This window comes from Schistocerca nitens, chromosome 1 (assembly GCF_023898315.1).
Source record: "Schistocerca nitens isolate TAMUIC-IGC-003100 chromosome 1, iqSchNite1.1, whole genome shotgun sequence".
NCBI lineage: Eukaryota > Metazoa > Arthropoda > Insecta > Orthoptera > Acrididae > Schistocerca > Schistocerca nitens.
Genome location: NC_064614.1, coordinates 403145665 through 403161317, shown reverse-complemented (window position 1 = coordinate 403161317; position 15653 = coordinate 403145665). Strand labels below are relative to the sequence as shown.

The following is a 15653-nucleotide window of genomic DNA, read 5'->3' as shown; positions in this document are numbered from 1 at the left end:
AAGCTATTTGGGTGGGTTTTTTCAGTAATTGATAGCTTGGATGAATCTTTTAATATACCTACCCTGCTAATTTCATGGCCCAAGAAATTTAATTTGTTTTTAATGCATTCCATCTTTCCTAGCTTTAACTTCATGTCTCTTTTTTCTATTGCTTCCAGTCTTACATGCTTTTTCCACATGGGACTTGCTAATGGTGTATTATCTACATAAATTGTCACCTGCTTTAACCGTTATTTTTGCAGTAACTTGTCCACACTTTGGGAACAGTCACACACTTTCTTATTGCCACTTCATTTAACAAATGTGTATCCAACCCTAATCTGTTGCATCCACCACTTTCATTCTGTACTTATTCAGCTAACCTTGCAGAAGTGGGATTTTTTCCACTAACCTCATAACCAATGAGAACATATACAAGGCCCAGACAACAAAGTTGAGTTTCAGTTACATTGTTGCCATGCTGCAGAATTTTACTGTGTAAATGTTAGTTAAATCTATCCTGTTGCAGAATAGTTCATTCTGAATATTTTGTCAGTGAAAATAATAGTGGTTGTCAATATAAATAACATGGACAGCAAGCTGAAGTGTCATCTTTAAAAATATTGTGGGCACTAAACAGGAACTTGACCTTGGACACTGTTTCAAGTGTCTTAAGTTAAGTCCATGTCTAACAATATCTCACATTCCAATATTGTACTCCGTGAAATGAACTAATAGTGTTTACAGCTATGATCAATTACACTGTGATTCTGCAAATAATGGCAGTCAAATATTTTCACATGGCTAATCTACCAGTAGCATTAGAACACATTAAGCAGGAATTAGAGGAGGAGGATGAGACAGAATTACATGATATAACAGCAGAAACTCTTACATTACATCAATCAAGGGTAGAGCAAGCAGGAACAAGTTAGGTTAATACAGAGCAAGCAAAATTGGGTCAAAGTGGAAGTAGTAAGGAATATGTTTGCAGGAGGTATATTTCAAATTGTAAATAGATTACTGTTACATGTTTATAGAATCAAATGGTCGAATTTCCAAAGAACTTTGTGAAATTGGTGGCAAACTTTCAGAAACAGACAGAATGAGTTCTAAAATGACCAAGAAGACTTCAGTAGCAAAATCTAAAATAGTTAATGAACTAAATGCTCAAATTGCTAAATTTAAACAAGTGTTAGGTGACCAAATAACAGCCATTAATAAACAGGTATGAAAAAATAAATGAAAAAGTTAAAGTTATAGAGGAAAGGGTAACTGAAACAGAATCCAGAACTGATAAGATAAAACTTAAAGTGACTGATGTATAAAAGTATCTTAGAAATGAAATGTTCATTGTAGGAACTGAAGTTAAGAGTGGAACTGAAATTAATAATAATCAAAATTTCATTACATTAAAAATTTGAATGATAAAATTGAAGAGGTAAAGAAAAATGTAACTGAATCAGACGAAGATTGAAAATCTAATGTAACTACATTACAAGAAAATGTTATTGTTGTTCAAAAAGAAATACAGTTATTACAAAAACTTTCTGTAATGATGGGTACAGTAACTGATCCAATATGACTGTGAAAAGTTTCCCTGGGGATGGAGATTTTCTCCCTGTAGATTTGATGCAGCGGAGCTAGGATTAAGAGTGAGTTCCTAAACATGTCACGTTACAAACAGCAGAAGGAAGGCATGAAAGAATTCTCCAGAGCTCAGTTAAAGAGGATAGTTCATTTGAGCCAATGTTTTGGTGGGGTAACTTAGAATAGTGCCTTAAGATGGAGGTTGCCTGAAAGAGTACAATGGGGTTAGGACTGCAGACTTGATGACTCTATTGATCATTTGCTGAAGTATGTAGGCAAGCTGGATATGGGATTTGAGACAACAGCTAGAAAATTTTTTTGAATAAGTGAGAGGAAGTTGTGGACATAACAACTACAGTAATAATAGTAATAACTAAGAAGTTGTAGCAGTAATACCTGGAATTATTACCCAGAGAGACAACACATGCAAGGTTACTCGAAGTTCAATGTGCTTAGAAATGATAATAGAGTGTTTGAAAATAGAGGCAGACCACATAAAGAGTACAATCAGCCACAACAACCCTTTAGATCTAATGATGGGGAGAATGGCTTGTTAAACAGCAAACCTCTTCATTGGCAGCCCAAAATGTGAGAGCTTACAATAATGTCAATGCAGGGACCACTGATAATGATCAATGTTTAAATCAGAATTCTGATGATAATAGAGGTGTACCAAGCAAATACAGTTGCCATTGGTGAAGAATGTTAAGAGTGGGATAAGAAAAGAACACTTAACCACAGCAGTAAAGAAACACTGTTTGACAAGTTATGTTCAGAAGAATGGGTTTACACAATTTGTTCAGCCAAGAATTTGGGGATAGACTAGAAGGTAAAAACAATGGAGAAGTATGTATATATTAGCAGAAGTATGAGGACAAGATATATATAACAAGGTAACTGACATTTTTCTGAAGGGTAATACTGTAAATGAAGATATTGGAGAGTTGAAAGGTGCAGACGAAAAATAAGTGAGCTGCTTTGTTAGCTTAAGTGAATATATGTTAAAAGATGAAGAAAATTAAGTTTTGGATATTGTGAAACTTTGAGATGTTATGAGGAGTTTTAAAGAAGATTTCAGCTACCTGAAAACTGCATGTTGGAAATGACTGAAAATGCTCAGTGTATCATGGAAATGGGGATGAAGACAATTTAAATACAGAACAAAATTCACAGTGTGTAAAACCAGTTGTTGCTATGGGAAAAGATGAAAGGTTTCTTTACAGTATTTGAATGAGTTTTAGTATAAGTACTTGTACCATGTTTTTCTGGGAAAAATTGGCAGCAAAAATAAATAAATGAATAAATAAATAAAAATGTACACACACACAACTATATCCAAGACAGTGGAAAAAGTATCAAAAGGTATTTTGTAACTATTTCACAGAAAGACAGTAATAGAAAGTAAAATTCAATTAATGTAGAGACGCTGTTTGAAAATGGCAGTGGAGAGATGAAAGGTCACAGTTCTGAAGAAAGTATCAAATTGATTAAGCGAGTAGCTTTTGTCAGTGGATGATACAGCATTGATTTTGATGATATGGAAAGAGACTTATTAGAAGAAACTGTGCATAAAGCAACCTGTAAGAAGTTAGTAGGAAGCCCTTTTGTCAATATAAAAGTTGGAGCATGGAAGGGAAAGTGTCTGATAGTCTCAGGGAATAAAATCTCTGGGACACCAGAAGTACTCTGAAAAGAACTTCTTTAAAGGACCAGATCACATCAAAATACCAGTGATGAGAGTGAAAGCCAAGAGAGCTATAGGTAGACACAGAAAACAAAATAAATATCAAGCATTGATTATATTTTATACCAGTGAGTCAGTGCTTAACCCTCTGCACACCAAGCTAAAAAACTTTCATGGTATACCAGGAGGGGGGACCAGGGAACCCACAAAGCAAAATGTACTGTTATATGTGGTAAATCTACAGAAACAAAAATAATCACATAGAATAACAAAGTATTGGAAAAAGAATAATCCTCTACACTGTCAATGTTATGAAGATATAATGTATCTCAAGTGTAGTAATAAAAAATTACGTAAATTATTATTTCTTTTTCAAATATAGCATCTATTGGTAATTACACACTTTTCAATTTGAATCAATGCAATTTTTGCACACTTTTTCCATTTTCTCAACTAGCATGTTCACTACACAAAAACAAATACTGTTTGACACATTTTGGTTTCCTCTCATCTTTCTTTTTGCTAGGACACAGTTTGTAACGTCCACCACTGCCATCACTTGCAGTGGTTCAGTTAAACTTGGCTACTGTGTCAATGGACTTGCATCTTCACCAAACAATAATGACTTCATTGATGTTCTTCTGTTTGTGCCATTTTGTTCTGATTCTACATTCTTGGCTTGTCATATGGCTTTATAAATTCATGTCCTAGGCTTAGCAAATATTTTCTCCTTCTGCTGAATGCAAGAGCCTTCCAGTTAGGATTTTCTGTCTTCCAAATAAAGTAGGCATTAATGGCTACTGTATCAGTCATGTTCAAGAATAGCAGAAATGGCCATAGTCATATTACATGAATACTTATTTATCACTTTGTCCATTTTTCTGTGCTGCAATTGTCATCATGATGTTCAGAACTCAAAAGGATTGCTGCCTTGTTCTTTTAGGCATGTATGATACTAAGACTTTTTGAAAACTGTTGTTTCAGTGGTACTGGCTGAAGTTGAGATGTTGTTTCAACCTTGTTTTCTCAAGGGGACCAGTCAATGTTAGCCCTTGTTTCAGGAGCTCCTGTGTAAGTGGAACACTACTACAAAAGTTTTCTGTTATAAACACCATATCCAGTTCCTAAAGGAGATGCAAGCCCCACTACAAATCTAGCACCTTGATTCTTTTCCATAGATCCTTCTTTCCCTGTGTATACCTGCAATTTGAAGGCATAGGAAGATTCAACATTGCAGAGGGCCCAAATCTGTATGCTGTATCTATCTTGATTTCATGTAAACCCTAAATGGATGTTTCCCTAGGAAAGCTACCAACTGCTGATCCACTGTCCAATAGCTACTTGGATAATAGTCTAACAGCATTCTTATTAGAAAGCTGTAAATATTTCTCTAAATGCACCAGATTTGTCGATATGTCTCCATTCCTCTCTTGTGGTCATGTTGTCATATGTGATGTAAGATAGAAGTTCAGAAAACCTATTTCTCAGAAATGAAGCTTGAAATATTTTCCTTTAGTACACAGTGTTTGTGCACCATAACATAGAAAGTTGTTCTCATTTAACTTTTAGTGCTAACATACAGTAGTTACAAGGAGCCCTATGAAATGAAAAATTTCTGTTGTACTTGTTGGCATCCACTTACAATTGTTAGAAGGATGAGTCACTTTTCATATATTATAAACTGTCTCTGCTTTGCGTATTTTATAGCTTTGTCGACTATTTTAGATGTAATGAGACCAACATGAAAGTCTCCACAATCAGAGACACAATCCTGGAAGTAATTGTGAGACCCCTAGGTTTAGGCAAAGTACCTTGTTTCTAACACCTACTTGGGTTTTTGTACATTGAATGCCATATCATTCTATTTTTGTTAGTGTATGTAGGTCTTCGTGGCCTTAGAATCACATTAATCAGCTTTTCATTGTCCCTTACTTTAATAACATCTTCAATCATATCCTTTGTTTGTGCATTGTCTTCTATTTCTGGACAGGCAGACTACACATTACTGTCTCCTAATTCTGCTTCTGCTTCTGTTGTTTCCATTACTTCTTCTACATCTCATTAACCATGTAAATCATATTTCTTCAGTAAATTCAGATTTTTAGACATGTTTGTTTCACAACACAATGTGCTATAGTAACAGAACTGAAGGAATTGACTAACAGTGAAAAATATGTGATTGAAAATTAATACACATAACAATGCATTAAAATTTAAAACATTCATTTCACACCTGTACCAACACAGCTTTCTGCAATATGCAATATGTGTATTTTCATCTCATGTGGAGTCCCAGGTTGGGTAATGAAAGGACCCCAATAAAAATTGCAATTATTATTTAGTATGTAGATAAATTTATTTAAAAAATTTAATGGTGGTAGTATTTAGTACAAAAAACTGAACAATGTCACATAGTCTGAAAAATATAAACTACTAAAATATAAACTAGCCCTGAAAGAATCAATGATCTGTTTCATAAATTTCAGTGTATAAACTAGTTGACCAGTCTGGATCAACAACAGAACTCTACCAAATACCTTTAGCTCCTGAGTCAGGGAATTACACAGCTTTCTTGTACAATGGAAAATGTTACCAATGTCAAGTTGTTCCATTTGAACTGACTGGTTCACTAGCAACATTTCTCAGACATTTGGACTCTGTGTTAGGGCAACTCTTGAGGTCTAAATTAACAATCTATGTATGCAATATTGCTGCATGTAGTCAGAACTGGGAAGCCCATTACTGGCTCATAAAATTCTATGTTCACCTTTTGAAAACATCATAATCTAGTAAAGTATTTTATATTTGAAAATTTTGAAAAAAATGTTAATTGATTTTAATTATTTCTTATACCACATTCTGCAATTGTACTAAATTTTACAATAAATTTTAAGCCAAAAATGTATGTCTAAGTAGTCAATGTGTGTTTGCGCAACAAATGTCATTTTCATATTTTCAGATTCAGGACCATTCTTACATGTCAATATATCTTTAAGAAGTAGGTTGGTGAATAAAAGTCAAGGTAAATTGATTAAATGTACATTTTTAAGGATTTTTTGTAGTGGTCGTGAAGTCCCCCTCTCCTTGGCGTACACATTATGGAAAATGTGTTGGTATTGATAAAATCATGCTAAAGTATAGTTTCACATTCTTTGTAGTGCTTCGAGAATTTCGAAGTAAATTCTAGAACCACTCAGCCTTCCACCGTTTCGAACATCTGATATTTTAGAGGGAGGTGAGGGAGGTGGGAAGTGAGTGGGAGAAACGAATATGCCCTAATGCACGTTGCCTATTTGTATGTGCAGGGGAAAACAAATAATTGGACACAGCAGCCGAACAGTGGCAGACAAGTACCTGCTGTACATTCCACAGTCTCCATGTACAGTTCAAGAAGAACAAGGGAACTTTATGTAGTATTCTGTGCTTTTTAGTGTCTCTGTTGAGTGCAAAAAAACTAATGAAGAACTGAATATAAATTTCTATGTTCATTCATGTATTGGACTCATTTAAGACTAGAGACTTTTTAATTACTTCAAGTTCTGGATATGAATGAAGTAAGACACATGTCTGCTATTTGAATATGTGTAAATGAGTCTAATGCTTAAGGAATAAGTTAGCTTGCAGAAGTTAATGTCTGTGAAAGTTGAAAATATATAGTGATTGAACTGAAAAGTATTTTACGAGTACAAAATTATTTCAAGGATAGAGAAGTATTTTAATAAATTCCTTTAACCAGCTATAGTCTTCAGAGAAGAAGCTTTTGGGAGATCAACGTAGCTAATTACCCAGAGAAGAGGATCGGCTACACACAACATGCAAGTTAATTGAATTGAGACACATGTCTGCCTTGCAACCCAATACCACACTGTCTCTTGTCAACTAAAAATGTTAGATCTTGACACATAATTTATATCAAGAAAGTAATTGATTTTTATAAGATACACTAATTTTGTTTGGCAATTGCTGTTGAGTTGACTGTGATTGTAACAAGAAGCAAACCAATGCTTTTCATTGACACTGGGTGTCTCATGAAAGATGTGATAAGCTCTATTTGTTTGGCCTGATTCCAGTTATGCAATGAAAAAATTAAGTCACAAATATCTACTGAAACACCTGAGAAAGTGCACCTTATGACTCTTGGGACAGACACCTAGTGTGTGTGTGTGTGTGTGTGTGTGTGTGTGTGTGTGTGTGTGTGTCCCAAGAGTCGTCAGGTGCATTTTCCTGGGCGTTTCAATAGATATTTGCAATATTGTAGTTGCTTTATCTAGCCAGAATTAACTCAAATAAATAGTGTTCATCATTTTGTTTATGCAATGTACAGTGTCAATGAAAAGCATTGGTTTGTTTCCCCACAAACAAAATTATTTTTAAAGTGGAATTCTACATGCCAACTCTATAGAGATGTCCCAGATCAGTCTAGGTGATGTTTGTTTTATTGATATATATTAACAGCGACAGCAAGACATGTACTTTGGCAGTGACTCAGTAGTGCTTGATGATAGCAGACACCCCAGGCAAGGGCGTTAGTGTTGATGCTGGAGCACTGGTTATTTGCTATGTTTTACTGTCTCTGATAATATATATCGATAAAACGTATCACGCAAGACAAATCTGGGAGCACTACATCTTTTGGGCACGTAAAACTCCACTTTAAACATCATATTTTTTGTAGTGGGAAACAAACCGACACTTCCTAGAAATGCTGGGTGTACCATGAGGAAAGTGATGAGCAGTATTTGTGTGGACTGACTCCATCTACACAAAGCGAAAATGAAATTGCAAATATCGACTGAAACACCAGAGAAAATGTGCCTGGTGGCACATAGGAGAGAGATCCTGTGTGTGTTTGTGTGTGTTATGTAAGCTGACTTTGATCCCTTTATCTCTGAATAGTGTTAATAATATGTTCATCATACTCTTTCTTACTACAACCTTTTTCTTAAATCCTAGGAACTTACGGGATTCTGGATATGGATCGTAATATATGTAATAAACAGTTCCCAAGTTTTCTATATACACATATATTTTATCATAAAGGCTGATACACATGAACACTGCATGAAGTACAAAGGCAGACTGAATTAAAGATGGCGGCTCGTCAGAGCACTTAATATTCCAAAGATTGTAATTTGAGTGGTCGATGTGACCTACCGATGCCACACAGCCCCACCCCCCACAGTACAGAGTACAGCCTCTGAGACCTGAGGGGGAGATCGTGCGGGTGTCAGCATCGGCGTGAGTGGTGGTCCGTCGGGTCAGCATGCAAAGGTGTGGAGGGCAGCCACTGGTGCAACTCGTAATCCTACGAGAACCAGCGGGAGGGGTGAGGGGGGGAATGATGCTCCAGCCAACTTGGGAGTAGCGGTATGGGAGAGGAGGCAGCGTGTCAGAGTGCCTTCCCCGAATCCAGACTGAGCCGTCTGAAGAAATGAAAGCTCGAACACATGATGGGTCGCACTCTTGTGCCAGGGACAAGCTGTGCACTATCTTGACGTTGAGTTCCTCGGTGAGGGTTGGATCTGTGCTGTCGGTGAGCAGTACAAGCACACAATTATCTAACACAATAATCGACACGTCATCAACTCGGTCAGGTGGTATGTTGCAGCGAGGACGGGGCGTCCGCTTCTCTAGTACCTGACATGTCTTCAAAACCTGTGAATGGGGATGATGATGACAGGCTTCAGGAACCTGCAAACTGTGGTGGTGAATCATTGGACAGAGAAAACCCAACCATAGATTGGAAGGACTCGTTAACGGGTTTGTCAAAAGAACATGTGCTTGGGCAGTCTGACTGGGATGGCAGAGGGGTGTCAGAGTCTACAAAGGCAGGCTTGAGCCTGTGCAGAGAAATGGTTTACGGATGATCTTTTATCATAATGTCGAACATTGTCTTGCCCCTCCAGAGTACTTTGAAAGGGCTGAGGTAAGGGGGTTGTAAGGGTTGTCTGATAGTCGTCCCTGAGCATGACGTGTGAGCAAGAGTTGAGTGCGGTGGGCACGTAAGTGTCAGGTGGGGAATGGTTGACAGGTGGGTGTAGCCGGGTGTTTCTAAAGTGTGCACGCATCCTTCTGATAAAGTCTGGGAAGGAGGGGGAATCCCCGCGACCTTGGGAAAGAATTAGTTTCCCAGGTAAAACTGGGTTTTCATCGAAAATGAGCCGGCCGGTGTGGCTGAGCGGTTCTAGGCACTTCAGTCTGGAACCGCGCGACTGCTACAGTCACAGGTCCGAATCCTGCCTCGAGCATGGATGTATGTGATGTCCTTAGGTTAGTTAGGTTTAAGTAGTTCTAAATTCTAAGGGACTGATGACCTCAGATGTTAAGTCCCATAGTGCTTGGAGCCATTTTATTTGAACCAAAAACGAATTCGGAAATCGTCCCTTGTAAATCTGGTTTAAATGTAGAACGTAGTCCCAGCAACACCCAAGGAAGTGCCTCAGACCAGAGACAATCACGGCACCCGAGTGCGGTTTTAATTGTGCGGTGCCATTGTTCCACCAAGCCATTGCTTTTCAGGTGGTAGGCTGTTGTATGGATCTTTTTAATACCGCGAAGATTACAGAAAATCATAAAAGGTGCAGATTTGAACTGTCGACCCTGGTTGGTTCTGATGGTGGGTGGACAGCCGAACCTAATGATCCAAGAAGAAACAAAACCTTTGGCCACAGTTTCTGCTGTGATATTGGGTAAGGGGACAGCTTCCACCCAACAAGACATTTGATCTATTGTGGACAGAATATACCTGTAGCCCTCCAACGAAGGCAGAGCACAGATAAGGTCAATATGTACATGACGGAAACATCCCTTAGGGATGTCAAACTTGCCGAGTGGTGGAGAGGTGTGACGTCCTATTTTGTTTTGTTGACAGGAAATGCAGCTGCATGCCCATGTTTGACAGTCCCATTTCACATTTCTCCTCACAAAATTCTTGGTGACGAGATGAGTGGTGACTCGTATGTTGGGGTGGGCGATATTATTCGAGGTGTCGGAAACCTGTCCGCACAGTATGGGCAGGAGCAAAGGCCACAGAATGCCCACAGAAGAGTCGCACCACACTTCATCAGATATGCCAGGAAACTTAGCCTTGGTGAACACTAGCGAAGACTGTGGGTCCATGAGCAGAACCTGAGTGTCCTTGTCCGAAGCCTGTAGAGCGGCGAGGTCAGATAAATCAACAAAACTTGAAACGGCATTGATCTGTGAGAGGAGATCAGTGGGGATGTTCTCCATGCCTTTGATATAGCGTACGTCCATAGTAAATTGAGAGACCAGGTCGAAGTGGCAGAAATGTTGGGAGGGAGGATCCTCTGGTGGGTTGCAGAAGCTGTCCGCCAGCAGTTTGTGATCAGTAAGAATGAAGAAAGGACGGGCCTTAACATCAGTGCAAAAATGTTTGATGGCCTCATACACCACCAGAAGCTCTCTATCGAAAGCAGAATATTTCTTTTGTGCTGTAGACAGTTATTTGGAGAAGAAACAAAGTGGTGAAACTGTGTCACTCCAACCGCAATGTCGCTGGCGTCCGTAGTGATGAACAACTCGGCAGACGGATCCGGGTGGGCGAGTATCACTGCATGAGCTAAAGCTGTTTTAAGAGCCCTGAAAGCCTGTATCATGGGTTCAGTCCAACAGATTGGTTTCACGCCCGACGTTTGTTGGCCAGAGATCGTGTCCGTCAGCGGGGCCTGCACGGTGGCGGCAGAAGGTAGATGACGGTGGTAGTAATTTATAGTACCTAGGAAACATCTGAGTTGTTTGTACATAGCTGGGGGTGGCAATGATGTGATAGTCTGCCCGTGGGATTTGGGAGGTTGTATTCCGTCTGCGGAGACAGTGTAACCCAGAAATGTCACAGAAGACTGACGCAATTGGAAATTTTCGTTGTTGACCTCGACATTGTTGGATGCCAAAGTTTGGAGGACCTGGGTTAAATGATCTTCATGGTCTTTATTGTATTTGCTAAAAACGAGTATGTCATCCAGGTATGCGAAGCAGAACTCGAATCATCGTAAGACTGAGTCAATGAAATGTTGCCACATTTGTGCCACATTCTTTAAACCAAATGGCATGAAGTTGTACTGGAACAAACTGAGCAGTGTGATGATCACAGTCTTTGGAATGCCTGCTGACGGTACAGGAATCTGGTGATAAGCACGTTTGCAGTCAATCACACTGAAGAGTGTGGCGCCCGATAACAGATGAGTGAAATCATTTATGTTTGGCTCGGGGTAATTGTCCATGACCAGTGGTGGCTCTGAGCAGGTCATAAGTCCCCTAGAACTTAGAACTACTTAAACCTAACTAACCTAAGAACATCACACACATCCATGCCCGAGGCAGGATTCGAACCTGCGACCGTAGTGACTGTAGCGTCTAGAACCGCTTGGCCACTACGGCTGGCATTGTCCATGACAGTCGAGCATTTAAATGTCTGTAATCACCACACATTCGAAAAGAACCGTTATTTTTGGTGACAAAGTGAACTGGTGAAGACCAATTGCTGTGGCTGTAGAATGCCTGCCTCCAGAATTTCGTGAATTTGCTGCCAGGCCGCGCGCAACTTAATGTGGTTGAGGTGTCTAACCTTGTGTCTTATAGGAGGGCCAGCAGTGGTAATTATCTTGTGTGTTGTTCTGTCAGAGATGGAAAAGACTGAGAACTGCACACGAGGCTGAGTAACGTTCTGACGTGGAGTTTTGGGATGAGTGGCGCTAGATGAGGCATAGCCGGAAGTGCGAGTGGGAGAAAGCAGCACGAAAGTCACATGCCTATTACACGAGCGCGGTGTGCGCTTGTTTGTAGTGGTCAGCTGTGCACACAGCATGGAACAGAGTGGGGCACACAGCGACTGTCTGTTTTTAACTTTGCCTTGGGTAACCGGCAATGGGTGAGAGAGGCCCTGGCATCGCTCGAGGGACAGCGATGGCCGTCGAGTTGCTTGGCCAGCATGTGGGAGAGGGGGAATGTTTCTCAACAAGAGGGGCAGCTGCCTGCATAGTGGATGTGGTCCAGCTGTACAAGCGATTGTTATTAGAGACACTGTTTGAAACACGAGGCACTGTGCGTAGTGGGCGCTTGGGCGGTGTGGTGGTTACTGAACGCAAATTGTTACATGTAATGAATGTTTTTGAACTAACCCGATATGTGTCTGAACTGATGCTTGGCAATGAAGTTCGATCCGGTGAAGGAACTGCGGACTGTAGTTTCAACAGCGAGGTACAAGCCACAGTGAGCTCGTTATAAGTGTGAGCAATGTGTTGTTTCAGCTCGTCATCCTCCAGGTGGAGGTGCATCGCTGAGTCATATTCTGAAAGTAGGTTAGTGACAAAGGTCACAACCTTGCCTGTGAGTGCAGAACACTCGTGAACTAAATCCCATGTTGCGGCAGAAATGGAACGAGGAGTATGGGTGCCAGAGCACGGTATCTGACTGTTAGACGGGTGGTGTAACACTGAACACTGGACTAGGTTCGGGGAGAGCTTGTAATGGAACAAAAAATCCATATCGAGAATACATAATAAACAGTTCCCAAGTTTTCTATATACACATATATTTTACCACAAAGACTGATATGCATGAACACTACATGAAGTACAAAGGCAGACTGAATTAAACATGGTGGCTCATCAGAGCATTTAATATTCTGAAGATTGTAATTTGTATGGTCAATGTGACCTATCGAATACCATTTTCATCATTTCCTTACATGCTGTAACCTTCTGATAAACCTATGAGCTAAACTGAAGGGAATTTTACCATCCTAACACCGAAGTTTATTTCTCATTCAACAAATCTGATCTTGGAGTTCCTTATTTAAATTCATTCGTGGATAAAATCTTAATTTTTCAGTCATTTTTCAACTAAAAAGGTACCATAAGATACTTTGTATGTAGTTAAGACAATCTGTGTTCTGTAGCTGAACTAGGATTTCATGGATTTATGGCAAAATCTTGTATCTTGGGAAATCAACATGAAGTTGATGCACCATCCAATCCAACAAGAAAGAAGAGAACAAAGGAAGATACACAATACCAGGAATTGTGAAGTTTCCAATGCCATTGCCTCAAAAAACTGTAAATGCCCAAGAGGGGTGAAGGACAATACACGTGAAGAAAAACAACACTTCCTTTGTATGAAGGAACAAACAATCAACATAATGCACACTGAATATCTAACATGATACTCCTTACACAAAGTCAGACTTTTAATATCAATTTAAATAGTTACTACCTTTTTGAATGTTGCATTTCACAGCTTGTATTTCCAAGATACAGCAGTCACATTATTAATCTATGCACTCATTTACACTTGTTAGCTGCAGTACAGAGATTGTAAGATAAATTTACTAATTTTAAGTACCATTTAACATGGTAGTGACATGAATAAAATAGTTCTAACTTAAATCTGGGCAAATTTGTTAGAATTCTATCCAATGTGGAATATGAATGGAATCCTATTGTAACACTTAACACACGATATTGATACTTTCACTTTATAATTGGTCATGGAGCAACGAAACTCAATTGCCTAGGTATTGAGAAATCCAATTTTTATTTTTACACTCATGCTCATAACAGGAACAACTTCTTCTAAGCTATTTGAGATGCTGACATGCACTTACTAATATAATAGATGAATTAATTTCTTCCAGTTAATAATATCTGATGACAAGCAAAAATCCTTGCATGACTGACACCCCATAATAATGCTGTACTAATAAAGAGCAAATAAATTTAATGGGCAGTCATTCTCTATCTATTCTCTACATAACAATAAAAGGTACTGAAACAAGGAAGAAACATTGAAATTCAAAAACTACATAATTTACAAAATGTTGTATTACAAAATTATTTATCTTCCTTGAAATTTATGTCTCATTAGAAAGCTCAGGTCCTGGAAAGTATGGAAAAATTTTCACTTTCCATCAAACTTACTGTATTGATAGCTATTTTAAATGAGCAACTGTAACACTATATCGTCAAAACACAATTGCTTCATCTTTATGTGAAAACTTAAATTCCATTTATGTTCTTAAGATGTTAAAATAATTGAACAGCATAAAAAAAATCACAGCTTTAAGTACCAGTAGCTCAAAATCCATGAACTGTTAACAAATGAAATCTTAAAAACATGGCCTTTTTTCACAGTTAACATCATTTAATTTATTTACAAGAAGCAGTCATATATGTTCTGTTTTTAACACCAATATTGTTTTTTTGATAAATGGCTGTGTAAGAAAGTGGCACTATAAGAGATAATTTGATACTGGAAGTTTTTCAAAGACTTTAAAACTTTCTAAAGTAAAGCTGGCTTGCAATGCGCAAAAACTTGAGTGCAGACATGTTTCTATCAATATGTCTCAAATGAGTTAGTGTACAATGTATGCACTGGGTAGCTGTTAGCCAATCAGTGAATAAATGAAGATATTTACCAGAATGAATGACCTTTCCACTTATTTAAGAGACAATAGAGGACAGCAATACCTCTATACTACATGGAACATTGAATCTGAGAGAACACAAGCAATGGTACAAGGTGGAGAAGAACAACACAATGAAAATTAAGTTAGAAAACATTCATTTTATACAGTTTCAGCTAAGTCTGCAGAAATGACTTAGGAGAGCACCTATGAGTTCCATACAATAGAGCTGTGTGTCAGTTACAATACTTATCACTAAAAAAATCCCATTACAGTAAGAGCTCTGAATACACAAGGTTTTTATTGAACATACTATACGAAATTATATTTCTCAGCAACTAAAATCAAGTTTTTAAATTAGGAACAAATACCATCTCTGATTTATAAAACTGCTCTCACAAATGATATTTCAAAACTAGTTTTTTCTCTTCACTGTGGCTTGCACAAGGCTTTACAGTAAAGAACAGCTACAAAGTAAGATATGGGATTTTGCCATTTCGTAGGGAAATCAATAATCAGCTGAATGAAAGAAAAAAAAGAAAACTTATTTTTTGTTTTACTAATAAGCTAATAAGAAAAGGTAAATTTTAAAATCTCTTACTTCAAAAAATATATATAATGAGAAAACTTACATTCTTAAGTCGTTCATTTTCTCCTTTCAATTTCTCAATCTCATCCAGCAAATTCTGATCCTGTGCACCTGCTTGTTGTTTAGCTGCATCCAGTTCTGCTCTCAGAGACTGCAGCTCCTACAAACAAAATTGTCATAAAACTAAGTATAAGACAATAGAAGTGAATTTAAAGATAACTGTGTTCCTTATGAATGTATAATTGCTTTCAATTAAAATACATGAAAACCAGATCCTTTTATGAAGCTACAAAATGTAGTTGAAAAGAGCATTGGCTTGATGATCAGATAAAGTTGAATACTGAAACTTCCTAGCAGATTAAAACTGTGTGCCAGACCGAGACTCAAAC

General features: G+C 38.2%; 1 protein-coding gene across 1 annotated transcript in view; it reads right to left on the bottom strand.

Moving 5' to 3' along the window:
* Nucleotides 1-15653, bottom strand: part of LOC126250209 (M protein, serotype 5-like) — a 296377-nt gene that overhangs the window by 90185 nt on the left and 190539 nt on the right. Inside the window, exon 9 of the mRNA XM_049951543.1 lies at nucleotides 15308-15424. Coding sequence (XP_049807500.1) covers nucleotides 15308-15424 — 117 coding nt within the window. The remainder of the gene's footprint in view (nucleotides 1-15307; nucleotides 15425-15653) is intronic.